General features: G+C 46.7%; 2 protein-coding genes across 2 annotated transcripts; one reads left to right on the forward strand and one right to left on the reverse strand.

The window, feature by feature from the left end:
- Positions 1–1,665: 1,665 nt before the first annotated feature.
- Positions 1,666–6,294, reverse strand: SSMEM1 (serine rich single-pass membrane protein 1). The gene is made up of 3 exons (XM_082239308.1): positions 5,966–6,294; positions 4,677–4,734; positions 1,666–2,263 (listed from the first exon to the last, which is right to left on the reverse strand). The coding sequence occupies exons 1-3, from the start codon at positions 6,161–6,163 to the stop codon at positions 1,836–1,838; spliced, it is 684 nt and encodes a 227-aa protein (XP_082095434.1). The 5' UTR covers positions 6,164–6,294; the 3' UTR covers positions 1,666–1,835.
- A 2,783-nt stretch (positions 6,295–9,077) lies between these two features.
- TMEM209 (transmembrane protein 209) lies at positions 9,078–27,191 on the forward strand. The gene is made up of 15 exons (XM_082239040.1): positions 9,078–9,159; positions 11,406–11,545; positions 12,079–12,137; positions 13,168–13,299; positions 14,894–15,135; positions 16,163–16,367; positions 17,128–17,303; positions 18,495–18,566; positions 18,805–18,901; positions 19,220–19,345; positions 20,694–20,791; positions 21,678–21,792; positions 22,650–22,747; positions 24,094–24,167; positions 25,218–27,191. The coding sequence occupies exons 2-15, from the start codon at positions 11,409–11,411 to the stop codon at positions 25,270–25,272; spliced, it is 1,686 nt and encodes a 561-aa protein (XP_082095166.1). The 5' UTR covers positions 9,078–9,159; positions 11,406–11,408; the 3' UTR covers positions 25,273–27,191.
- Positions 27,192–27,391: the final 200 nt, after the last annotated feature.

A 27,391-nucleotide genomic window follows, 5' to 3' on the forward strand; every position in this document is an offset into this window, starting at 1 on the left:
GAATAACCAACTCTAAATGTGGAGAGATGTCGATTTTTGCTTGCAACCAGATGACTGAATCAAAAAGACTCTTGTCAGGGAACTGCCGTTGGAACAGGGAAGGGAGGTGTTAGTTTCTGTTTGCCACAGAGCAGTGCTTTGGAGTCACAAGATTCTGTTTACATTCCAGAGACAGTCCAGGCTATTGGAAGTCTCACAGGTGACGGAAGACAGATGCGACGTACTGGTTTCCTGTTCTTTGTTCCTTTGTTTCAGTTGCTCTCTGCTCTCACAGGGAGTGGATGTATTTTTCTGTCTGCGTAGCTTAGTAATAAAGCATAGCAATGTAGCCATAAATCTCATCACTTCTGCGTGCTGTTTTGGATTCTCTGCTGAATGGGATGTGCCTAGAGCCTGATCAGAGGCTCAGGTCGTCAATCTCGTCGGGGGCGATTTCGAAGGACTCAGAGGTCGGAGGAAGATGAGCTTTATCAGCTCGGTCGAACGCAGTTCCTGACAGGAGGCGGGGGTTACAGAGAGCCTCCAACGCTTCTGAGGAGCAGCGTCTAGTCCAGCGGTGGTGAAAGCCACACCTCCAGTGGAGCAGAGGGGGAAAGGCCAAGCGAGGGGAGGGCTTGAAGATGCTACTGAGCGCCCAAGCGCCTCACCTAGTCCGGCTGACCAGGAGGCAGACACGCTGTTTCCGTCACCCAGCTTACGCAGAGGGTGAAACGTAAGGAGATTTGGGGTGTCTAAGTTCTTATGTTGGGGAGAAACCGGAAGGGGCCACTCCCGGAATCTGCAAGTGACTGAGACGGACATGAACTTTGTGGTTCTGCACTGTAAATAGTTTGCACCAAATAAAACCTGTTAAAGACAGGTCGTAGTCCTGCCTGGTTACTCACGAGCAACCACCACCAGCACCTGACAACTATAAAATATAAACCGCTCGTTAATTCTTGTCTGTGAAGTTACCGAAGCGAGGGGAGGACTCTCCACGCCTGACACAGCACGGCTTCTCACGGACGGCACCATTCAGTTGGCAAACGGTGTTTCAACAAGCCGGCCGCCTTCGTAGCATGTTGCAAAGAGGAGAACGTTATGTGGTATGTTGTTGTTGTTTAGTCATTTAGTCATGTCCAACTCTTTGTGAACCCCTCGGCCAGAGCACGCCAGGCACTCCTGTCTTCCACTGCCTCCCGCAGTTTGGTCAAACTCATGCTGGTAGCTTCAAGAACACTGTCCAACCATTTCGTCCTCTGTCGTCCCCTTCTCCTTGTGCCCTCCACCTTTCCCAACATCAGGGTCTTTTCCAGGGAGTATTCTCTTCTCATGAGGTGGCCAAAGTATTGGAGCCTCAGCTTCAGGATCTGTCCTTCCAGTGAGCACTCAGGGCTGATTTCCTTTAGAATGAAGAGGTTTGATCTTGCAGTCCATGGACTCTCCAGCACCAGAATACAAAAGCATCATAATTCTTCATAATTCTCCTTCATGGATCACTGCCTTGTCGTGGCGAAGGGGCTTGAATAACTCAGAGAAGCTATGAGCTATGCTATGCAGGGCCACCCAAGATGGACAGGTCATAGTGGAGAGTTTTGACCAAACGTGATCCACCCGGAGCAGGAACCGGCAAGCCACTCTAGTATCCCTGCCAAGAAAACTCCATGGACAAAGACAACAGGCATATGTGGTATAGGAGCTTTATTGACACGACTCAGCCCTCAGCCACCTCTCAGAAGTGCGAGTCGCCCATCTCACCCTCCTCGCCCAGGCCAACAACCCTTGAAGGAAGCCTGGCCGAAAGCGGGTTGTGTGTGGACATTGTCTCCCTTCCCCGGAAGGGACTCCCCTCAGGATCAGTTGCGCTTCCCTGGAGAACACCACTCTGGGTCAAAGAAGTGCTGGGCCAGCCATTCCCTGGTCCTCTTGGCTTTGCAGCGGGGACACGGTTCCTCGGGCATCCAGGGCACGCGCCTGGGGCTCCTCTGTCTCACCGCCATCTTCCTCCCTTTCATGCTGGAGGCGCTGCCGTCCGTATCGCCCGTCTGGCTGCCTTTCCATGAGGACACCTGCGATTCCGAGGTGCCCACGGAGTCGCTGTCACAGAAGGTTTGCTGGCTGAGCTTGGAGAGGCACTCCTTCGTCTCCTTCCTGGGAGAAGGAGAACTGGGGGACGCCTCGTCCTCGTCGACGTCCCTGTCACACTCTCCTGTAAACAGCTTCCTTAGGCACCCCAGGATGCCGCACACGCTGTCTTGACACCTGTCGGTGGGGTCCTGGCAACCTAGCAGGTATCAGGTGAGAGAGAGAGAGAGAGAGAGAGAGAGAGAGACGAGGGGGTTATTTTTGCGGTGGAGAAATAGCAAGGCTGCCATCCACTTTCGCCTGAGCTCAGTGGTTCTCAAAGAGCATCGCAACCATGCTGCCATACCCTCCAACGTATCTCCAATGAAAAGAGGGACATCCTATATATTTACACAAAGGCATCAATTTACAACATACCATGTTATTATTTGTGGGGCAAAAAATTTTAAGAAAAATTCTAGCCCCAAAGGGGGGATATTGTGATAGAAATTTTGAGGTCTTAGATATATGTTAAATGTTCATAAGTGTACCAACCAAGCACATACATAGATCAGCACAGGAATACAGACCTGAAGCCATTTTGATTCCTAAACTGAGCAAATGTTTTCTCTGCAAGGTCAAAGTGGAAAAGCCTCCCCATTGTCTTTCCGTTCACGAATCCTGTCTTAAGGGTATGTCTGTGTTTGAATATGGTGTGAGCCTGTGACCTGGCCCAGGAACTAAGTATTTATCACTACAAACTAATGGCCAGGCTCCCCAGGCAATCCAATCAAGTAACCTGCCAGACAGGAGATAAACAAGGACAGGAGAAAAACAATATTCAAATTTCTGTTTAGACCGCCTTTTCTGTGATGTAGGTATGATGTATCTGGGGGGTGATCTTAGGTTACACCCCTTCTGTGATTATGTATGATGTTTCTAGGGGTGGTCTTGATCTACAGGGTGGCAATTTCAAAAGTCTTTATAAGGCCTTGCATGCCATTTTTCTAGGTCCCTCCTCCCTCCTGCGTGTGGTGAGTGAGGACCCTGTTGCAACAGATCAATAAAGATCAAGCTTACTAGCTGCTTTGCTTCTCAATATTCTATGGATACCCCATAAGGGAAAAGGGCAATTTTTGTTTACAACACTAGCAGGCATCAGGTGAGAGAGAGAGAGAGGTGAGGGGGTTACTTTTGCGGTGAAGAAATAGCAAGGCTGCCATCCACTTTCGCCTGAGCTCAGTGGTTCTCAAAGAGCATCGCCACCATGCTGCCATACCCTCCAACGTATCTCCAATTAAAAGAGGGACATCCTATTCCGTGCCCTCCACCATTTCTCCAGTGAAAACAGGGACGTCCCAGCAGGGGACATTCTGGGATCAAATCAGAAACTGGTTCAATCAATCGAACGGTTGGACATCCCTAAAATAACTCAAAAACGTCAAACAACTTTGGCCTAAACTAAAAAAAAAAAAGTTTTAGAATTTTGGCAAAAAAATTAAAAACAAATCGGAACAGCTTTGCCCAAAAAAGAGTTCAACAACTTTTCTGTCTGGATATGGCAACCCTAGTTTAATCCGCCTATTAAATAGATCACTGTTTTGTACTTGATCCCCAGCCTACTATAAACTCACTGGGTGACAGTGAAGAGCGACACGCACTCACAGGGTACCCCTACCTTCACCGAGATTTAGGGTGCGGAGAAAAGATTTGCAAGTTCTTACAGAACTTTAATGCAAATCTATCTCCGATGGGGGACTGATACGGAAGGGGGGGGCATGTCTTCTTCACCTTCTTCTTCGCTACAATATATCCATTTATTTCCAATTGTCAATGTCAAAAGGGACTAAAATCTATAAAATTCCTAGAAAATCAGCGTGCCAATTTGCTCAATTTCTCTAGGACTCCATGACACCTCCCCTGTCCTCCATAATCCCTCAAGCAAGGTGTCAAGACCCTAATCCTGTCAAATCACTCTGCCAAGCCTTTCCTCCGGGCAAGGCCAGGTGGCAGACTATGCATACATGGACCATTGTCTTCTCATCAGGTACTCAGGATGTGCTTATCTGCGCATATCTCCAGCTCTGCATATTCCCCCCTCCCTCCTCCATATGTTAATCCTGTGTAACCCAACCTCTTCTTAATGTATTCATGATGTAACTGGGATGTATTTTGCACTGTATTCTGGGACATGGAGGGAAGTTTCAAAAGTTTATGTCACCCCTTTCTGGCTGTTCAATCTCGTCTTGAACCTGTTGCGCAATAAACTTGGATCTTCTGCAGTTTGGGGGGGGGGGAGAGCGACACGCTCTCAGTCATTGCCTCACAATTTGATCTATTCTTATTTAGTATATTTCTTACAGCTTACACACCATTTGATGGTAAAGAAACAACCCTCAAAGCAGTTTACAAAAGAACAAAGCAATACTGTAATGGGTTAAAAGAATTATTTTGAACATTCAAGATAGGATTCTGTGATTCCGGGATGTCCTGCTTAAAACAGGACAGTTGGGTATGTGGCAATTGTCTCCTCCAAATCAAACAGCAGCTTGTTTTTAAACTTCCAGTTACTCCTTGACTTTTGTTTAATAAGAAATGCTTTTTTTTTTTGCAGCAAATGAATTAAAATTTACCTTTTGTATATCTAACCTTCTTGCATGGCTGAATTCCACCACCGCATTTCGGGACGATCTGTTCTCGGAAAATATGGGATTTTATTGTTATTCATGTTTTTATACCATATTTTATGCTGCTCTTATAATTACCGTATTTTTTGCACCATAACACTCACTTTTTTCCTCCTAGAAAGTAAGGGGAAATGTCTGTGCGTGTTATGGAGGAAATGCCTACGGGTGGCATGCCTACGGATTTTCCTCCTCTAAAAACTACGTGCATGTTATGGTCGGGTGCGTGTTATAGAGCGAAAAATACGGGTAAGTGTTTTAAAGTGTTTTAAATTTGTTGTTAGCTGCCCTGAGCCCGGTTTTTGAATCAGGAAGGGTGGGGTATAAATAAAAAATAATAATAATTATTATTATTGGGTGTCTCGTCACCACCGGCGCTCAAATTGTTGCTACTCTGCAACTGGTATCCTGAGCTGCACTGTGCCTGGATATGGAGGTTCCACCTGGCTAGAATAATTTAGGAACCATTGACAGAACTATCCTCCATTATTGATATGTGTACAGTGGATGCTCGGGTTGCGAACGTGATCCGTGTGTGAGGCATTCAGGACCAGGGAGTCCTCCACACCCGCCCACCTCCTGTCCCCCCAAAACAATACTTCTTGAACCTTGTCAGGATTCAACCTCAATCCATCCTCCAACCGCCTCCACTCAAAAATCAATCAGATAATCCCCAGGGCTAGCCGGCTGAATTGGTCCTACTAATTGGGACGCGGGTGGCGCTGTGGGTTAAACCACAGAGCCTAGGACTTGCCGATCAGAAGGTCAGCGGTTCAAATCCCTGCGACAGGGTGAGCTCCCGTTGCTCAGTCCCTGCTCCTGCCAACCTAGCAGTTCGAAAGCACGTCAAGTGCAATTAGATAAATAGGTACCACTCCGACGGGAAGGTAAACAGCGTTTCCATGCACTGCTCTGGTTTGCCAGAAGCGGCTTAGTCCTGCTGGCCACATGACCCGGAAGCTGTACGCCGGCTCCCTCGGCCAGTAAAGCAAGATGAGCGCCGCAACCTCAGAGTCGGCCACGACTGGACCTAATGGTCAGGGGTTCCTTTACCTTTTACCTCAGAGCGGGTGATCTTCATAAAAAGGGGAGGGGAAGGGAAGAGAAGGGAAATAAAAGTTCTGGACATCCAGCTGGCCACTGTTGGAAGCCAAAGGCTCAACAAGACAGCGCTTTGGGCTCCCCTTCTGTCCTCCAGCCGCACACAAGAGGAATACGGCTAATAAAAGACTCATTACCCAGTCTGCACCAATGTAGATGATCCTTATAGCAGCCACAGCCAGGCAGTAATAAAGCAGAATTTCTCCCAGGGCCCAGCAGACATCGTCTTCCTCGGGCACCTCCTCCTCGCACTCAAATTCCTCCAGGGAGCCGGTGTCGACGGGGTCTCTGGTACGTGAATAAATCCACCACAGGAATGGGAAGGGGAATGCCATGGACCGCGAAGGGCCAAAATGTCAGGTGAGGAAGTGAAGAGTTTGAAGAGGCAGCGGCAACATGGTACCCTGGCAACTGATTGTTGACCAGAGTTTGCCTCACAAGCCGTGAGCCAGGATCCAACAGAACCTTTTTCTCGCATCATTCTCAGAACCGTGGCGATAGGAAATGGGAGAAGGGTGCTGCTGCTCAGAGAAACTCTCATTTGGACCATTGCTGTTGGCACGTCATCGAGAACGCTTGCTTGCTTGTCTGTCGCATTTATTTTATAATAATAATAAATTATTTATACCCCGCCCATCTGGCTGAGTTTCCCCAGCCACTCTGGGCGGCTCCCAATCGAGTGTTAAAAACAATACAGCATCAAGTATTAAAAACTTCCCTAAGCAGGGCTGCCTTCAGATCTCCTTTAAAGACAAGATAGCTGCTTATTTCTTTCACATCTGAAGGGAGGGTGCCACCACCAAGAAGGCCCTCTGTCTGGTTCCCTGTAACCTCACTTCTCACAGGGAGGGAACCGCCAGAAGGCCCTTGGCGCTGGACCTCAGTGTCCAGGCAGAACAATGAGGGTGGAGATGCTCCTTCAGGGAAACTGAGCCGAGGCCGTTGAGGGCTTTAAAGGTCAGCGCCAACACTTTGAATTGTGCTCGGAAACATACTGGGAGCCAGTGTAGGTCTTTCAAGGCCGGTGTTATGTGGTCTCGGCAGCCGCTCCCAGTCACCAGTCTGGCTGCCGCATTCTGAATTAGTTGTAGTTTCTGGGTCACCTTCAAAGGTAGCCCCACGTAGAGCGCATTGCAGTAGTCCAAGTGGGAGATAACCAGAGCATGCAGCACTCTGGTGAGACAGTCTGCGGGCAGGTAGGGTCTCATCCTGCGTACCAGATGGAGCTGGTAAACAGCTACCCTGGACACAGAATTTGTTGGAAATCAAGCCTTTAACAGGAGAAGCTGGCAACTCTCCCAGGCACCCGGCTTGGTCTCCTGTTGACCTCCCTGTCTGCTTTCCCGGCAAGATCCAGGCAGAGGTCGCGATAGGCGATCCTTCTCAGCGTGAGAAGAACACTCCCCCTTTGTTGCCCCCCCCGGCAGGGGAAAGAGATAGACAGAAACGTATTTACATGCCTTTATTTCTGTCTTTGCAGCGTTACAAAAAACATGACTGCTCTCTTCAAACTCCAGCAGTCGAGAGAACAAACACTTCCTGTCCAGCTCATATTACACTCTGAGCTAATTCCGGTGCCCTCTGTTTCCCAACATCATGTGATGTTTTCAAGCAAGCAGCTCGCAGCTGCATTGCTTCTATATCGTAACAGAATTGACCTGCGCCTCCATGGACAGCTGTGAGTCCAAAATGACTCCCAGGCTACGCACCTGGTCCTTCAGGGGCACAGTTACCCCATTCAGGACCAGGGAATCCCCCAGACCCGCCCGCCCCCGTCCCCCCAAAACAGTACTTCTGTCTTGTCAGGATTCAACCTCAATCTGTTAGCCGCCATCCATCCTCCAACCGCCTCCAGACACTCACAGGCTCGGAGAGCTCTTCAGATGTTGTTGGGTCCCCAAGTCCCAGCATGGCACGCTGTTAAGAGTGATGGGAACCTTTTTACCATATGTGGTGGGAATGTAGAGAAGTTTTTAAAAATTCGAAAATGATATATAATTAATTGAAATAAATGTTTAAATTGACATATGTAAAAAAAAAAAACCAGAAGCATTTTTGCTAGGGATTGTAAGACGGGACCTGCCAAGAAAAATAAAGAACTTATTTATGTATGCTGCAACAGTGGCAAGAGTCTTGTTAGCACAAGGATGGAAGAATGAGGAAATCCCAACGAAAGAACAGCGGCAAGAAAAATTGATGAGTTATGCAGAACTGGCCAAATTGATATACAAACTACATGAAAAGGACAACTGTGACTTCAAGGAAGAATGGGAACTTTTTACAAACTATCTAAAAAGACAACAAAATGAACTGGACTCTTTGGCAGGCTTTGAATAAACATTCACAAATTGATTAGTGGAACATATGATAGATAAAGCAAGGATATGTACCATTTTATAACATGCAGAGAACAAGATATGTAAAAAAAATCAGGGAGGGGAGCTGAGGGAAGTCCTGGGGGGGGGGGAGAGGGAGGGTTGAGGGGGAAATAATGTAACTGATTATGAGGACTGATAAATTGTTACACTGAAATTGGTTATTAAAAATACTTTAAAAAAAATATGATGGGAGCCGCCACAAAAGATTCCTGCATTTTCAGGGGGTTGGGCTAGAAGATATTTGTGGTCCAGTCGGCGGAGTAGAGGGGAACAAAATTAAGGAATACAAAACTGTGAAAAAACCGGCAGTATAAACAGTACAATGAGAATGATTGGAAGACTCGTTTTGTCAGAGGTCTTTTTTATTTAAGTGTTTATTTAAGTATTAATTAGGAAGATTAAGGTTTTTTATGCACGTAAATCTGCTTTTTCTTCTTTCTTTTTTCTGTATTTTCTTCTCTTTTTTCTTAATTCTTTTTACTTTAATTTTCTTTTTGTAGTATGAGGTTTTTAAATTCTTTGTAAATTCTTCGTATATGTGTGTAATTTAAATTAATAAAGATTTTTTTTTTTTTAAGTAGTAATAATACAATGAGAGGCGTCTAGACTGAGAGAACTTTGCTCCGCCTCAGCGGTTTCTCCCGCCAAAACTTGAAAGCGACCGGCCGGCTTAATAGAGGGAGGGGAGGGGCCACGTCGTGACGAGATGGGGGCGGGGAGGGAAACAGATGCGACCCAATCGGAGCCGAGCGCGAGAGCAACCGCCAACCGTCGCCTTCACCCTTCCGTCGCCCCGGCGACAGCTCCCGCCTCCGCCGTCTTCTCCCGCCTCCAATCGGTACGAGCCAATCCCCTTCTGCTGTCGTCAGAGGGTTGAGGGTTTTTTTTAAAAAGGAGCAGGCCCCGCTGCGCACGCGCGCTTTAAAAAAGAAGCCGCGCGAGGAGCCGCCGGGGTAAGTGAGGGGAAACGAGCGCGGGGAAGTTGAGGGGGTCGGTCTGCCTTTGAATTGGGGGGTGAGTGAGTGGTGCGCATGCGCTCCCTGGGGCCCCGTTTACCGTTGGCCCCCAGAGGCGGGAACGGTTCACCCTGGGGCCCTAGAGGCTGCCGGACTCCAACTCCCATGAGCCTCAGCCAGCACGGCCAGTAGCTAGGCATGATGGGAGTTGTAGTCCAGCAGCGCCTGGAGGGCCTCAGGCTGCCCCTGCCCCAGGGGGGAGCGCGTGGGGCGCCCCATTTCTCACTGCCCGGGTCGCAGCCGGTGTCAGGATCAGTCCCTGGCACCTCCTTGTAGCTGGAAGTGTGGGCCCGGCTGGCCCTCTGGCATTATGAGGCAGCTTGGGCTAATAAGGCTTAGGTTGCCTGAGGGACCCTGTTCCCCTCATGGGAATCTGCCCAGGGGAGGGCCTGGTCTCAATCCTGCCACCCTCCCAGGCACATTCAGTGGGGACGCGGGAGAGGGCCTTCTTGGTGGTGGCTTCTCCCAGGCGGCTGTGGAACTCCCTGCCAAGAGAAGCCAGCCTGGCTCCCTCCTTGTCCTCCCTCCGCTTTGCAGGTGGAGATCTTCCTGTTCCAACGTTCTTTTGGGACCCGACTGTTTTAATGAGGGGACTGGCGGCATGCTGTTTTTATTGTAATTATTTGAATTGTGGAATTGTAGAGTTGGAAGGGACCTTGGGGTCATCTAGTCCAACCCCCTGCAATGCAGGAATAGGCAGGTATCCCATACGAGGACTAAACCCGCAACCTTGGTGCTATTAGCACCACGCTCTGACCAACTCAGCTATGTTTTAATAGAACTTGTGTATGTGTTTAATTGTAGGACACCCCCCCCCATGTTTTTAGCTGTTCTCATCTGTAAATTTCCCAGGGGGGGGGGAGAAGCAGAGTATAAATAACTATATAATTATCACAAGAGTGTATGATTTACATGGAACTGTGCCCCAAGATTCCAGTTGAAAGCATCTTTCTGTCTTTTAAAACTCTCCTGGTTTTAAATTGCTTGTATTTTTTACTGTTCCATTTTGTTTCAATGCTTTTTCCCTTCTGTAAAGCAACTAATAATAATAATACTTAATGTGTTCATTAGCTGCCCAATAACTTAATGTTGCTATTGTTGTTTATTAAATTTGCATGCCACCCTCCTTCTGAAGATCACATGGCGGTGTGGTGTTCAATAGAAACAAAATTTAATCCATGAATGCATTTCTATAAATGGCATTAAGACAATTGGAATAAGACAAAGGTACAAAATTAACACTGGGGGCAGAGCAGAGCCCCTTGTAATGTTGCTGGGAAGTCACTGGTGGGCTAAGGCCCTTTTAAGTCCCTGACGTCAAACAACTGAAGTGCACCTATAATGTTTGCTTACTGTAAAAAGGAGCTTTATATTTAGTTCAGTGTGTTCTCTTTACTACTTATTTATATGGCTTCATCAGTGTGCAGAATGCAAGGAGAGGAGCTTGCAATATAAAATTTGGCTAAAGGTAAAGGATGCTGGTGGCGCTGTGGTCTAAACCACAAAGCCTAGGGCTTGGCGATCAGAAGGTCGGCGGTTCGAATCCCCGCAACGGGGTGAGCTCCTGTTGCTTGGTCCCTGCTCCTGCCAACCTAGCAGTTCGAAAACACATGAAAGTGCAAGTAGATAAATAGGTACCGCTCCAGCAGGAAGGTAAACGGCATTTCTGTGCGCTGCTCTGGTTTCGCCAGAAGCGGCTTAGTCATGCTGGCCACATGACCCAGAAGCTGTACGCCGGCTCCCTCGGCCAATAAAGCGAGATGAGCGCCACAACCCCAGAGTCATCCGCGATTGGACTTAACTGTCAGGGGTCCCTTTACCTTTACCTTTTAAAGGAAGCACAACTGATATCCCACAGTGCCCATCTGCAAGTGTAATAGCTGCGATTCCTGCATTGCAAAGGGTTGGTGCTTTCCAACTCTACAATTCTATGAAAGGAATTCCTCTTGTATAGTGGCACTTCCCTTTCCTCTCCCAGCAGCCCCCATTGGCTCCCTCCATCTGCTGTAGAAGGCTGAGAGACCATCTTGAGAAGATTTTGAGGGAAGAAGGGGACATCTGGTCGCACAGCTTTGGGCAACCCTGGGGTAAACAGGAGAAGGTGCAGTTGAATTAGCACTGAAATTTCTTTGAACGTTAAGTAAATGTTCTCATATAACTAACTGTCCCTCTGCTCTTTCCAGACGATGAAGGGGGAACAAGGTCCAGCTGCTTCCCTCATTGACAGAACCATCGAGATGAGGAAAGAAACTGAAGCAAAGAAAGTTGTCTTGGCATGGGGACTTCTGAACTTGTCCATGGCTGGCATGATTTATACTGAAATGTAAGAGAGGCAAACACCCCAACTTCATTCTGCAACCTTGCTGATGGTTTCTTGTGGCCCATAGTCATCAGTGAGATAAATGTTCACCGCTTCTCCCATGAATTCATAAAGGATTTCAAGTCTCTTTCTCTTGGTGTCAGCCACACAGGGGATGGTGATATTGAGCTGTTGTATTTGGCTGTTTTAAAAATGACAGAGAGAATGTTCGTGGAAGTGCTTTCTGACGCTCTAAAATGCTATTCAATTTTAAAGGGGTTATTAATGAGTAAATGTGTCTGCTCTGCTTTGGCAGATGACTGTTGGGTGGAAGACACAAATCTCTCATAGCTCAGATTTGGAGGAGAGAATCGGGGAGGTCACTGTGAGGTGCTGGAAATCCAGCCATAAAGTTCATCCTGGGGGAACTTGTTGTCTCTCCATTGTACCTTCATCACGGGGAGTGAGCTATTTATTGTGAATCACTGAAAAGTAGTTGGTGCTTCCATGCTGTGGGGCTATGAATGACTTTTGTCTCCCTCTTCCCGCCCCCCCAGGTCTGGAAAACTAATCAGTTCCTATTATAGCATTTCATGCTGGTTACTATGGTATGTTGGTAAGTACTTTGAAACTCCAGAAAAATGTAGAAGTTGGTTGAATGGACTGGGGATGTCTCTGCATTTATGCCTTTAGGGAGAGAAAAAGTAAGTGAGGAGGGGATTCTCTGGGTTTCGTTTTTTCATAGAATTGTAGAGTTTGAAGGGCCCCACAAGGGTCATCTAGCCCAACCCTCTGCAGTGTTGTCATCGCAGCTAAAGAATCCCTGGCAGATGGCCATCCAGCCTCTGTTTGAAAACCTCATAAGGGAGAGTCGTCCCCCCCCCCACCGAGGGAGTCCATTCCACTGCTGAACAGCTTTTACCGTCTGGAAGTTTTTCCTAATGTTTAGCCGAACTACAACTTTCTTGTAGTTTTGAGTCCACTGGTTTGAGTCCTCCTCTCTGGAGCAGGGGAAAAACTTGCTCCATTTGACATCCCTGCAGATATTTAAAGATAGGTGTATTGTAGGGTTTAAAGCCACCTTGCTGTCCCCATGCTTGCTTATCCCTCTGTCTAGGTTCTATCCCTGTTGAGTAAACATGTTCAGGTGCAGACCACAACACTAGCTTCCTGCAATCTCTGGTCTGTGTTTCAGGAGTTAGCTTCAGGGCTGCACCTCTCCCCACTCCAGCCTCCCCCCTCCCACCTCGGTGGTGCAAATTTCTTCCCCTTTGTTCCCTTAAAAATAGTTCAGCATTACAAGAGCCATCATCTGTGACTGGTGCTAACTCTAGTTAGACCATTTCTGTGAGTTGCTAAGTGCATATATATGTGACAAATTATAAAGTATTAATTGCCCTTGACTGCTCTGGTTGCCAGGCAACTGCATAAATTCAGTGAGATTGGAATTTCCATGTACCTTTCCTGCTACAGACCGAAACTTTTCGTACTGAATTTCTTGATTGTTCTAATATTTCGATAATCCCGATTACCTGGTGAAACCAGCATCTTTCGTACGATAAAAGCGATGAGTGGCTGGCTGTGTAAATTGTGACCAGTCTCATGCCGTTCACAAACTCTCATTGTAATCTTCTGTTTTGTTCTAGAACTTGCATTTGCGTCTTTGTTCAGCCTTAATGCCTTATTTGACTTCTGGAGGTATTTTAAATATACTATGGCCCCAACCAGCTTGGTGATGAGTCCTGGACAGCAGACCCTCCTGGGGTTGCAGAATGCAGGTAGGAATGCAGATTTAAAAACAAAACTGCAATTCAAGTAACTTATTCAAAACATTTGGAGCACCCGTGCAAATACTGACACAATGAAAGTGGTGTGTAGTTGATATTTTCTATGGGGAGAGTCATGTATTTGACAGATCATCTTGTTGAGGAGGGCAAGGGGAAGGCAATAGGGTGGGAGTACCTGATCTCATGGGATGTGGGTGGCGCTGTGGGTTAAACCACAGAGCCTAGGACTTGCCAATCAGAAGGTTGGCGGTTTGAATCCCCGCGACGGGGTGAGCTCCCGTTGCTCGGTCCCTGCTCCTGCCAACCTAGCAGTTCAAAAGCACGTCAAAGTGCAAGTAGATAAATAGGTACCGCTCCAGCGGGAAGGTAAACGGCGTTTCCGTGCGCTGCTCTGGTTCGCCAGAAGCGGCTTAGTCATGCTGGCCACATGACCGGGAAGCTGTACGCCGGCTCCCTCGGCCAGTAAAGCAAGATGAGTGCCGCAACCCCAGAATCGGCCACGACTGGACCTAATGGTCAGGGGTCCCTTTACCTTTTTACCTGATCTTACATGTAGCTGTGCTTGGTGTGCTGCCAGGAGCCTGTTGTCGCCCGCCAAGCTTTCTCTGCAACGCACACCACGAAGAGCAGAAAATTTAAAAAGCAAATAAAATGGCTGAGTTCCTTGACATATATATACGATCCTGTGGGATGTGCAGAAGCTTTCTTTCTTTTCTTTTTTTATTAGGTTTTATAAATAAGAATAATGTTTTACCAATAAACATAACAAGTTTTCTCATGTTAATTGTATATCACAAAAATAGCATAATAAATGTGGAAAAATATCTACAACATACTGTATATTTCATTATTAATGGTGAGTGTATAAGTTCTTGGTTTATGAATTGGTTTAAATAATTAGGAAGATGAAGAAGAAAGGGGCGAGTGGTGTGGTATGGTTATGCTTCTATTATTCTACTTTGTGTGAGGGGTTGTGTCAGGGTTACTTGTATGGGTTCTCTTACTGTTCACTTGTTGTATTTCCTTGGTGGTGAGAGAGGTTGGGTATGGCTTAGGGTGTGATTGGTTGTCTTTGGTTGGCTGTAGTGAGAATTGTACAGTGGTGCCTCGCAAGACGAAAAGAATCCGTTCTGTGATTCTCTTCGTCTAGCGGTTTTTTCGTCTTGCGAAGCAAGCCTATTGGCGGATTAGCGCTATTAGCGGCTTTTAGCGGCTTATCTGCTGATCGGATCATCTGATAAGCGGCTTAGCGGCTTAGAAAAAGGGGGGGGAAAGGGAAAAAAACCAGCAGAAACTCACAAGACATTGTCGTCTTGCGAAGCAAGCCCATAGGAAATTCGTTTTTTGAAGCACCTCCAAAACAGAAAACTCTTTCGTCTAGTGAGTTTTCCGTCTTGCGAGGCATTCGTCTTGCGGGGCACCACTGTATTTGTGTGTGAGCGGGGTGTGAGTGTGTATTTTTGAATCAGGTTAGCCAGATTGATTCATATGCTGTTGGGGGATTCTTGTTGTTTTCCTGTTGGGCTGTGTAAAGGTGCAGAAACTTTCTAAAGCTTAAAAATATATTTAAAAATTTCAATTTCAGCTGTCCAGACTACTCCACCCCGTGAGCTGACGCCAAAGAAAACTCCTCCTTTGACGCCTTCTCCTCCCATCCAGGGGCAGAGTGTGCTGAGTTACAGCCCTTCCCGCTCGCCTAGTGCCAGCCCAAAATTTGCCTCCAGCTGCATGTCCGGCTACAGCCCTCAGCTCCAAGCTCTGTCGGGTAGCAGCTCTGGTTCTTACAGTGCTGCTATGAGCTACTCCCCAGGCAGCTGCTATAGCAAGGTACAGAGCTTTCTCAATAGTGTCTTCTCCTATAATACTTTTGTTGTTGTTTAGTCGTGTCCGACTCTTCGTGACCCCCTGAACCAGAGCACACCAGGCACTCCTGTCTTCCACTGCCTCCCGCAGTTTGGTCAAACTCATGCTGGTAGCTTCGAGAACACTGTCCAACTATCTTGTCCTCTGTCGTCTCCTTCTCCTTGTGCCCTCCATCTTTCCCAACATCTGGGTCTTTTCCAGGGAGTCTTCTCTTCTCATGAGGTGGCCAAAGTCTTGGAGCCTCAGCTTCAGGATCTGTCCTTCCAGTGAGCGCTCAGGGCCCCTTCCCTGCTCCAACTTGGCTTTGATTTCAACTGCCTCAGATGACATGAACTTACCCTGTTGCAACGCAGATTTCCCCTGCTTTTGTACCCCCTTTGGGCCAAGTGCCAGAGGCATGAACAAAAGTTAATGTTTCTTTTTTAAAAAAACAACAACAACTTTGCAGCTCTCTGATGGAAAATAAATGGGGAGAGATCACTCATCCACGTGATGGGAGTCCCAGTATATTCCAGGGAGATAGGAAGCCCAGATCACTTGTTCTTTAGATGTCCCTTTTATGAAGAGGCACGTCGTAAGACCATTGATCCCCTACTGGTGAGGCTTGCTGACCTCCCAGAAAAGCAAAAATTCGACCTTTTCCTGTTTGGCAAAGATCAGAAGACGACCCGGATGGTCGCCAGATTCTGTGTACAGATCTGTAGGCGCAGACCATCTCCCAACTCAAACTAGTTCGTTAAGAAAATCCCCAAACATTGTTCCATGGGTAACTCTGGGTCAGCTCTCTGCAGTAGTTTATCTTAAAGTTTTAAGTGTCTATATGCTTATCGCATTTATAAAATTTAAATTTATTGTTGTACATTGTTTTAATTGTTTGTTTTCCTTTTGGGACTGTACCCCCAAGTGTGTTTTATAAGCTGGTCCCCGACCATAATAAATTATCTATCATCTATCTATCTATCATCTGTATATTCCATTTTGTTTTGCCCAGGTCCCCCCTTTTAGCCCTTCCCCAAGCACTTCACCGTACCCCACCAGCATCGGCCCAATGGATAGCAGTGGAATGAGGTCACGGTATCGCTCTTCGCCAACTGTATACAACTCCCCTACCGGCAAGGAAGACTATATGACGGACCTCAGGTCTCTGGACAATTTCCTTCGAAGCGAGGAGGAGAAGCTGCACAGAGTTCAGCTGGGTAAGCAATTCTCCACGTAAATAATGTCTTTGGCCCCACCTGATGGAGTATTCGTGTATGTCCATAGCTATGAAAGCCTTGCCAGCCAGTTCCCGTAGATTTGTAGATTCCCGTAGCCAGTAGATTTGTAATCTGGGGGACTGAGTTCGCTTCCCCGCTCCTCCACATGCAGCTGCTGGGTGACCTTGGGCTAGTCACACTTCTCTGAAGTCTCTCAGCCTCACTCACCTCACAGAATGTTTCTTGGGGGGAGGAAGGGAAAGGAGAATGTTAGCTGCTTTGAGACTCCTTTGGGTAGTGATAAAGTGGGATATCAAATCCAAACTCTTCTTCTTCCCATAATTTCTTTTGCATGCTTGTGGTTGGATAATTACAGGGAGCACACGGTGGCGCTGTGGTCTAAACCACTGAGCCTCTTGGGCTTGCTGATCAGAAGGTTGGTGGTTCGAATCCCCGTGACGGAGTGAGCTTCTGTTGCTCTGTCCCAGCTTCTGCAACCTAGCAGTTCAAAAGCACACCAGTGCAAGTAGATAAATAGGTACCGCTCCAGCAGGAAGGTAAAAACGGCATTTCTGTGTAGTCTGGTTTCTGTCACGGGGTTCCATTGCACCAGAAGAGGTTTAGTCATGCTGGCCACATGACCCGGAAAGCTGTCTGTGGACAAACGCTGGCTCCCTCAGCCTGAAAGCCAGATGAGTGCCGCAACCCCATAGTTGCCTTTGACTGAATTAACTGTCCAGGGGTCCTTTACCTTTTACAGGGAGCACAGATTCCAGTTCTCCTTCTAGCAGCCCAACCTTTTGGAACTACAGCCGGTCCATGGCAGACTATGCCCAGATGCTCAGGAAATTCCAGTACCAACCTGCCTGCAGGTCCCAAGCCCCATCGGCCCACAAAGATGAAGCTGAGTTGAGCTCCAAGCAGGTCGCTGAAGAGGTAAACGGAAATTGGCATCAGGGCAGTAGGGAATTGCTTCCTTCTGAATGGCACCTCCAGAACATCAGTCTTCAACCTTTTCACATCCAGGCCCACATTTAACCCAAACATGCTTTTGGGGACCCCCCTACTTCCCTCAATATATTTATATGGTGTTAGTGCTATGCGGGTGGCGCTATGGGTTAAACCACAGAGCCTGGGGCTTGCCGATCAGAAGGTCAGCAGTTCTAATCCCTGTGATGGGGTGAGCTCCCGTTGCTCGGTCCCTGCTCCTGCCAACCTAGCAGTTCAAAAGCACATCAAAGTGCCAGTAGATAAATAGGTACCGCTCCGGCGGGAAGGTAAACGGCGTTTCCGTGCGCTGCTCTGGTTCGCCAGAAGCGGCTTAGTCATGCTGGTCCCATGACCCGGAAGCTGTATGCCGGCTCCCTTGGCCAATAAAGCGAGATGAGCGCCGCAACCCCAGAGTCGGCCACGACTGGACCTAATGGTCAGGGGTCCCTTTACCTTTAGTGCTATTCACCTTAGTTCAGGTCCCAACCCACCAGCTGAAGACCAGTGCTCTGGAGTCATTACAGTGGTACCTCGGGTTAAGTACTTAATTCGTTCCGGAGGTCCGTTCTTAACCTGAAACTGTTCTTAACCTGAAGCACCACTTTAGCTAATGGGGACTCCCGCTGCTGCCACTGCACCGCCGCTGCATAATTTCTGTTCGCATCCTGAAGCAAAGTACTATTTCTGGGTTAGCGGAGTCTGTAACCTGAAGCATATGTAACCTGAAGCGTATGTAACCCGAGGTACCACTGTACATGTTAGTGGCAAATCTATGTACTTAATAGTGAACTCCATTGGGACTGGAAGACTGAATTCAGAGTAAAATTGCATTGGAGCGTGCATTTGGGAGTAGTAATAGTTGTTTACTATTAGACTCTAATGGGTTATTGATACTGCTTTGTTTGATATAAGTTGTTTATTTTAAAGCGATTGTGACTTTTTTGTATTTGATCTGGTTGTTATTATTGTTTGATGGTTTATTTTGTTTTTAAATGAGCGGGGTATAGATAAAATAAAAAGTTTAAAAGACTTGCGACTTTATAACTTGCTTACTATGTTTCAAGGATGTAAATAATAATAATCATACAAGGACTGGACTGAGTTGACATACTGAGACCGTCTTCTTTTCCCATTCAGGTTTGGGCAAGAGTGTCAATGAGTAGGCAACTTCTAGACCACATGGACTCCTGGACTGCTAAATTCAGAAACGTGAGTTCTGCCACTGGCCTTTGAAATCAAACAGGTGACTTCTTGTTTGATGTGGGGGATAAATAGTCAAATTAAGCTAAGGAGGGATGGCTGACAGATTGCTGTGTGGGACAAACTGAAATGGCTTGAAAGCCCAAGACGCAGTTCAGTTCAGCTTACCTTTCTTTCTTTCTTTCTTTCTTTCTGTCTTTCTTTCTTTCTTTCTTTCTTTCTTTCTTTCTTTCTTTCTGCCATTTAGTGGATCAATGAAACAATTTTAGTGCCCCTCGTTCAGGAGATTGAGTCCGTGAGCACTCAGATGCGGAGAATGGGGTGCCCAGAGTTGCAAATTGGAGGTACGTTGACTTACATAAAACTTGTGGCCTGTTATCTCCTGTTGAAGGTGAAATAGGGGAAATAGCTCGTTATTTTTACCACTTGGTAATATCTGGGAACACCCTTTGGACGCCACATTTGTTTATATTTAGAGGCAGAGTCGGGTCAGGTTGTTGTGATCTACTGGGACAGTGTACAGATAAATTTGCATGTTTGTGGGTAGCAGAACATAACCTTGTAGATTAAATAAAAGGAAGTGAGCAGCCCTTATCGTGACTTCTCTTAGAACTTTTGGGGCTTTTCCTGTCTGGCGGGCTCATGGCCTTTTGTTTTTGCAGATGCCAGCATCAGCAGTCTGAAGCAAGCAGCCCTGGTTAAAGCTCCACTCATTCCCACACTGAATACAATAGTTCAGTACCTGGACCTTACGCCAAACCAGGAATATTTGGTTGAAAGGATCAAAGGTAAAGAGTCAAGGTGCTGGTGTGCATTTTGGGGCTTTTTTACGCTAGGTATAAATAGCATTGGTTTTCAGCAAGCTGCTATTGCATCAGCAGGGCCTCTGCACTTTGGCCTCTGCTAAGGCAGTAGGAGGGTCTTGAGTTTCAAACAACAATACAGTGGTGCCTTGCAAGACGAAAAGAATCCGTTCTGTGATTCCCTTCGTCTAGCGGTTTTTTCGTCTTGCGAAGCAAGCCCATTGACAGATTAGCGGATTAGCACTATTAGCGGCTTTTAGAGGCTTATCTGCTGATCGGATCAGCTGATAAGCGGCTTAGGAAAGGGGGGGGGAGGGGAAAAAACCAGCAGGAACTCGCAAGACATTGTCGTCTTGCGAAGCAAGCCCATAGGAGATTCGTTTTGCGAAGCACCTCCAAAACGCAAAACTCTTTCGTCTAGCGAGTTTTCCGTCTTGCGGGGCATTCGTCTTGCGGGGCACCACTGTATTACAGATTGGCATTATAGCACTTAATGGTGATCCCGATGAAGGTTTCCACAGGCTGAAATCAAATGAAATAATAATAATAATTAAAAAATGTATTTATTATTTATACCCCACCCATTTGGCTGGGTTTCCCCAGCCACTCTGGGCGGCTTCCAACCGAATATTAAAATACAATAGTCTATTAAACATTAAAAGCTTCCCTGAACATGGCTGCCTTCAGATGTCTTCAAATAAATCAAGGGCTGTCACATGGAAGTAATTATTATTATTATTATTATTATTATTATTATTATTATTAATACCCCGCCCATCTGGCTGGGTTTCCCCAGCCACTCTGGGCGGCTTCCAAAAGAATATTAAAATACTGTGATACATCAAATATTAAAAGATTCCCTAAAAAGGGCTGCCTTCAGATGTCTTCTAAAAGTCTGGTAGTTGTTTATCTCTTTGACATCTGGTGGGAGGGCGTCCCACAGGGCGGGTGCCACCACCAAGAAGGCCCTCTGCCTGGTTCCCTGTAACTTGGCTTCTTGCAATGAGGGAACCCCCAGAAGGCCCTCGGCACTGGACCTCAGCGTCCGGGCAGAACGATGGGGGTGGAGACGCTCCTTCAGGTATATCATTCTAAACCAGCTTTTGCCAACTTGGCTCCCTACAACTCCCGTCAGCACCATCGTTCAAAACATCTAGAGGGCACCAGGTTGATGAACGCTGGACAAACAGGTGTTGAAGGGAGCAGCCCTCTTTTAGAACTGCCTCTTTCAGTCATTGAATGGTACTGAAGCTCCAGGAATGGAATCTCTTTTGTTAACCTTCCTCCAGTTCTGCCCCCAAATAACGTACTGCACAATTCTGCCAACCCACAGAGCTTTCTCAAGGAGGGTGCATGAGCTCTTTCCGGTGGAATCGGGGCGGAGACTTCAAAGCACGGAAATGGGATACTGATTTGCCCACAGACTCTGCCGTAAGTCTTGTGTGTTGTCTGCCCTGAATATATTCCATTAATGTTCTGTGGCTCAGCAACAGTGCTAAGAATTAGATGGGAACGTAGATTGCAGTACTCAGAAGCAGGGGTTATATACCATTAATTTTAGTCCTCTTGTGCTTAAACAAGGTTACATGAAACGTATGACATTTGTATGAACTTTTCTGTTTGGATCTGAGCTGATTGCTAGGTTGCCTGTATTGGACTGACTTTGAAATTTTTTAACTAGTTCTACACTTTCTCAAAGCACTAGAATAAAATTGTTTTGAAGTGACGCAAACACAGTAAGCCGTTAGCAGACATTAAGGAGTTTGTTTGGCTCTGTCCCAGCTTGGTTGAATGTGGATTTCATTTCCCTCTGCCTTCTTCAGTGCATCCCGGCAAGCTGAGAGAGAGAGAGAGATGCACTTACCGTATTTTTTGGGTCTATAAGACTCACTTTTTCCCTCCCCCAAAGTAAGGGGAAATGTGTGTGCGTCTTATGGAGCAAATGCAGGCTGCGCAGCTAGCAACAGAAGCCGGAACAGCAAGAGGGATTGCTGCTTTCATTGCGCAGCGATCCCTCTTGCTCTTCTGGCTTCTGAGATTCAGAATATTTTTTTTTCTTGTTTTCCTCCTCCAAAAACTAGGTGCGTCTTGTGGTCTGGTGCGTCTTATAGAGCGAAAAATACAGTGATTGCTTAGTATACTTTTGCTTCTATATAAGTATTTGCTAGTAAGGGTCATACTCATGCCATTCTTTATTCAGTTGCCTGGGAACAGGGTTGTGTTTTGTATTAAGAAGAAGAGTGAATTTATGGCTTATTCTGGGGATATTTTCTTGCCAGTGATGGTGAGGAAAATGCGTTTCTTTCTCTTTCTTCAGATTATCATGCACGTGTTCTGCACATACCTTGACTCCAGGCTACCACCTCATCCAAAATATCCCGATGGCAAAACATTCACCTCCCAACATTTCATCCAAATGCCTGATAAGCCAGGTAATGGGGCTCTTATAGCATTTTATGAACTGGGTGGGGCGGTGTTTTGCCCTCACTCATTGGTGATGGTTGATCATGAGAACAGAGGAAACTCCACACAAGCAGGGATGCCTCTGTGTACATGGAGCTCTAAATGCATCTTCGAGCCTCATAAAACTTTTTGAGTATGGCCTTTAGATACATCCAGCAGTCTCCCACAAGCTATGGGTTGAGTAGCATTATCTTACTTTATATAAACAAACACACAGGGTTGTATCCAGTGGTGATGCTCAGCTGACAGTAAGGCCACCATCAGTGGACCGGGGAGAAAAGTCATTTTCAGCCATTCTTCCCCCCCCCAAAGCCTACCCCCATCTGCTCCTGAGGTTTTGCAGAGTTGTTTGGGGGGGGCGAAGGGGAAATGGCTGGATATTATTTCCCTCCCTCTACCACTTGTCATCAAGGGATGCGGGTGGCGCTGTGGGTTAAACCACAGAGCCTAGGACTTACTGATCAGAAGGTCGGCAGTTCAAATCCCCACAATGGGGTGAGCTCCCGTTGCTCGGCCCCAGCTCCTGCCAACCTAGCAGTTCAAAAGCACGTCAAAGTGCAAGTAGATAAATAGGTACTGCTCCAGCGGGAAGATAAATGGCGTTTCCGTGCGCTGCTCTGGTTCGCCAGAAGCGGCTTAGTCCTGCTGGCCACATGACCCAGAAGCTGTACGCCGGCTCCCTCGGCCAATAAAGCGAGATGAGCGCCGCAACCCCAGAATCGGTCATGACTGGACCTAATGGTCAGGGGTCCCTTTACCTTTTACCACTTGTCATCAGCCAAATAACTCCGTTAATCAAGGCAAAATATGAACTTCTTGTTCACAGACGTCTCCAACGAGAACTTGTTTTGCATCTACCAGAGTAGCGTCAACCCTCCCCACTATGAACTTATTTACCAGCGACAAGTCTACAGTCTACCAAAGGTAGGAATGCAGCAACTTCCCCATTGATGCCTCCGGGACAGCGGAGCAGCGCAGAAGAAATTGGGTGGTGTTCCAAAACTGCTAGGGAAGCGTCCAGTGGGTGGGGATATGAGCCGCCTGCTGTACAGGATATTTCCGTGGCATCAGTCTCCACACACCTGTTGAGCCGTCACCTGTCTTCCTCGCAGCATGGTGATGCATCTGTGGCTGGGAGAAGGGAGCAAAGTACTGGTCGTCTCTATTAACGAGGCTTGCCAGTTACCCTTCATTATAAGTGACAATCCTTGCAACAAAATGTTGTGGTATGGAGTACTGGAGTTCAGGATTCCCTTTCCTAAGCTTTTTGTTGTTGTTATTTAGTCATTTAGTCGTGTCCGACTCTTTGTGACCCCCCTGGACCAGAGCACACCAGTCCCTCCTGTCTTCCACTGCCTCCTGCAGTTTGGTCAAACTCATGCTGGACTCTTAGAGAACACTTTCCCACCATCTCGTCCTCTGTCATCCCCTTCTCCTTGTGCCCTCCATCTTTCCCAACATCAGGGTCTTTTCAGGGAGTCTTCTCTTCTCATGAGGTGGCCAAAGTCTTGGAGCCTCAGCTTCAGGATCTGTCCTTTCAGTGAGAACTCAGGGCTCATTTCCTTCAGAATGGAGATGTTTGATCTTCTTGCAGCCCATGGGACTCTCCAGAGTTTCCTCCAGCACCAAAATTCAAAAGCATCAATTCTTTGGCGATCAGCCTTCTTTATGGTCCAGCTCTCACTTCCATACATCACTAATGTTGTAAGCTACTTCATGACATTTCCTGCTCCCCTCCTGAATTTTCCATTTCTTTCCCTTAATTGTCAACCAGCATTCTGCGGTCACTGAGTTTGCATAGTCCCCATCGGTGTGTTTTCAGCCTCTGCTGAACTACCTCTGCGTTTTAGAGGTAATTTTCCCCTAAGATTTTTTGGTTACTTCTGCAGCCCTTGGGGCTTCCCTGAGGGACCTGCTGACCCCTCCCTCTTGGATGTGGATGGTACAGCCTCAACTGCATAAGGGCCCGCATTCCTGGGAATTAGCTCACATTTAATGTATAGGATACTTAGGAAGCTTCAAGGGAGAAAAACAGTTCACATCTGAGCTATCCAAAAGTATAGCCGCTTTCTCGGAGATAATGTATTGTGCACTAGATTCTCAGCTGACCCAACCAGGTGTGTGCATGGTGGTCTTACAGAGGTGCAAGCGATTCCAGTATTGCAATCCGGCAACATACTGAGGGCAACAGCCCCTCATGCTTAGTCTTAGTCTTTGTCACGTGACCCCCCCCTCCTGTTCACTCGGACCCCTTTTGTCTTTCAATTTAGGGCAGAAACAACTTGTTCCACACCTTGCTAATGTTCCTGTACATCATAAAGACTAAAGAATCTGGGATGCTTGGGTAGGTATGGCATTCTGCGTATTGCTGAACCCAACACTGGGCTGGGAATGTCCACTGAATAGCTTCTCTCGGTCAGTGTGGACAGTACCAAGATACAGTGGTACCTCTGGTTACGTACTTAATTCGTTCCAGAGGTCCGTTCTTAACCTGGAACTGTTCTTAACCTGAAGCACCACTTTAGCTAATGGGGCCTCCCGCTGCCGCCACGCGATTTCTGTTCTCATCCTGAAGCTCAACCTGAAGCACTATTTCTGGGTTAGCAGAGCCTGTAACCTGAAGCATATGCAACCCGAGCTACCACTGTATATGGACCCAATAGTCTGGCAGCAATAGCATAAGGCATCTTCCTATGTCCCTAAACAAGGAGAAGTGAACTGCTCCCTGCCAGAAGAGAGGTTATCACATCACATTGAGGGTGAGGGGGAGAGTGGTGGAATAATAATACTAATACTAATAAAATAATAATAATAAAATGCTATTTATATCCCGCCCTCCCCAGCCAAAGCTGGGCTCAGAATGGCTAACAACAGTAAAAATAGCACAGTTTACATAAAATCACAGTCAGTTAATTGAAATACATTCTAAAATCAATTCATTCTAAAATCAATTCAAAATCAAATTAATGGGAAGAGAACAGTTACTAGCCAATAGAGTGTGGAGGGATGGCAGGTGGAAATATTTAGTAAGAAGGACTGAAAATGAGCTGGAGTGGCCCCCATTTATAATTATTATTGCTGGCATGTGCACGTATTGGGGTGGAGGCTTGACGAACAAACCTTGCTAATGAGGGACTTAGTCTGTGGCCACATACAGTAAGTGGGAGTATGAGAATGAAGCCCAGTTAATCAAATAAGCACGGACATTAGAATTGGCTTCTGTGTATCAGTAGCAATATTTCTATAGAGTGGTTATCGAATGGAGGGATTTAGCTTAACCCTGCTCCCGATGCATCAGCTTCAAGTGAGACTTTAACATTTTAAACTTCTTATTTAATTATGAATGGTATAACTTGCATGTCTTGATATGAAATGCATCAACTATTTTTTGCAGGCGGGTCAATCTTGGCTTATCTGGTGTGAACGTTTTGTGGATTTTTGGAGACTAGCTGCCAGTCCCTGTCGCAGGGCACGTGGGGATAAACACCCCGACTTGTGTTTGGGAAGAGAACTCGGCAGCTTGCTGAACTTCCTACCTTGAAAGCATGGTTTGGATATATAAAGCAAGACATTTGTTTTTTAAAAACTGTATTTGGAATAATAATGAGAAACTTTCAGCATCAAAACCAAATGGTTTCTGTGAACGACTTGACTTGAGGATCACAGCGGGAAAGTTACATCATTTCTAGATGGACTGAATTACCTTTCTGGAAATCATTCTGTTGAATGTGACTGCTGCTTTTAGACGACAACAGGAGGCCTGTTTGCCGCACAAACCATCTGCCTCTGGAGATTCATATAAACATGACACCAAGTCGATAATGCATTGCTGAATCAGATCCAAACTATTCAAGTGAGGCTGTGTCTTCTTGGAGGCTGCTTCCATTTTGCCATGTCAGAAAAAAAGGTCACATCAGTATATCTTAAGTACAAGGCCCCAAACCACAGAAATACATCAAATCAGGTTTCTTTTGAGTCTTGGTTACAAAGGTATGTGCCTTTCATCTTTAGCGCATGAGTGACTTTGTATGATCTACATTGCCTTTTTTTCTTTTTTGAAGTGACAGTACTCCAGCTCCTCTACCAGCAGCACAGAACAGCAGGCAAACTTCATTTTGACACGGCCTTTTCTCCAGGCCCTTGGGAGATGTAGTATTTTGGGTTGGTCGGGGTTAAAATTTCATGTTTCTATGGGATTCTGTGAAGTGAACTGCATCTAAAGCGTAGGGGTTTCCAATAGTTCATGGCATGGACGTGCTGCTGCCTTTCTTCCCCAACGCAGTCCGATAAGCAGAGAGCTACAAGAATGGAACATCACCCTGCCATTGCAGCAAAACTGCCCCATGAGTCCTGTTGCCAAATAAACCAGTACAGTGGTACCTCTACTTACAAGCACCTCTGGTTACGTATCCTTCGGGATACGCATGCAGCAAACCCGAAAGTATTTTTCTGGGTTTCGCCGCATGCGCAGAACAGGGACCTCCAGTTGCAAAAACCTCAGGATCCAACCGGAGCTCCTGAACGGATCCCATCCGCAACCGGAGGTACCACTGTAGTTTATTTTTCCTCCTAGGTTAAGACTGTGTGGTGGGTGGGAAAAGGATTGGCATGGATTGGACGTCGCATGTCTTTGGATAATCTGGTATATATATATATTTTAATGAGCGAATTCCGCTTCCAGTCACGTCACTGGGGCCTTTCCAGTCTGCAAACATCTTGGCTGCAGTTGTACTTCTCTTTCCTTGCAAGTGAAGAACAATTTTGCTGCTCTGTGTGCCTGATGGTTTTGGAAAGGAAGTAGCGGCTGGAACAATTGCTGCACCTCTTTAAAATTAGGCTTCCTCTGCGAAAAGCTCCCCAACCTTAGCATGTACATCTTGGTGCCCAAACATTTGACAAACAAAGCTATTTCAGAAAACCCCTTTTAAAGAATAGGGTGTTCCAAAACAAACCCTAACTCTCAGCATAAAATATAATTCATTTGCCTTGCAACCACAGCACACAGGACAATTTGTAGGTCTAATTTAATTAATTTACCGCTAGAGGTCTGCAGCCCTGTATCTCTTAATTCAGTTCTGTGAAACCCAAACATATCAACAGATCTTGTTGTGACCCAGAGCAGCATATTTTGTAAGCAAAGCTTCCTTTGTTGCCTTGACAAAGTGTGTTTGTACTGGATTTTGCAGGGGTGAACAGGCTAGAGAGATGGCAGGGGGTGGCTGCTTCTGCTTCCGTAGCCACTGGTCTTAAGACCTATTGCTGTGACAGCAGCTTGTGTGTTACGTTTTTCTGATCCAAGTCATTCCTCAGGGAGCTGAAACCTCTGTTGACACCTGTCTTGGTGCTGCTATTAAAACGTCTGTTTTGATTTGTCTCTGTGTGACTTTTCTGGGTCCTTTCTCTTCCCTCTTTTTTGCCTGTCCTCTCACATCACAAAACCTGTGGTCCTTCGGATAATGTTGTACTACAGTTCCCATCATCACGCTGACCATTGGCACTGCTGGCCAGAACAGATGGCAGCTGCTTCCCAGGAATCCCATTCCTGCCTTATACCTTTAGCTTCTTAGG

This window comes from Podarcis vaucheri, assembly GCF_965113315.1.
Source record: "Podarcis vaucheri genome assembly, chromosome: 10".
Taxonomy (NCBI): Eukaryota; Metazoa; Chordata; class Lepidosauria; order Squamata; family Lacertidae; genus Podarcis; species Podarcis vaucheri.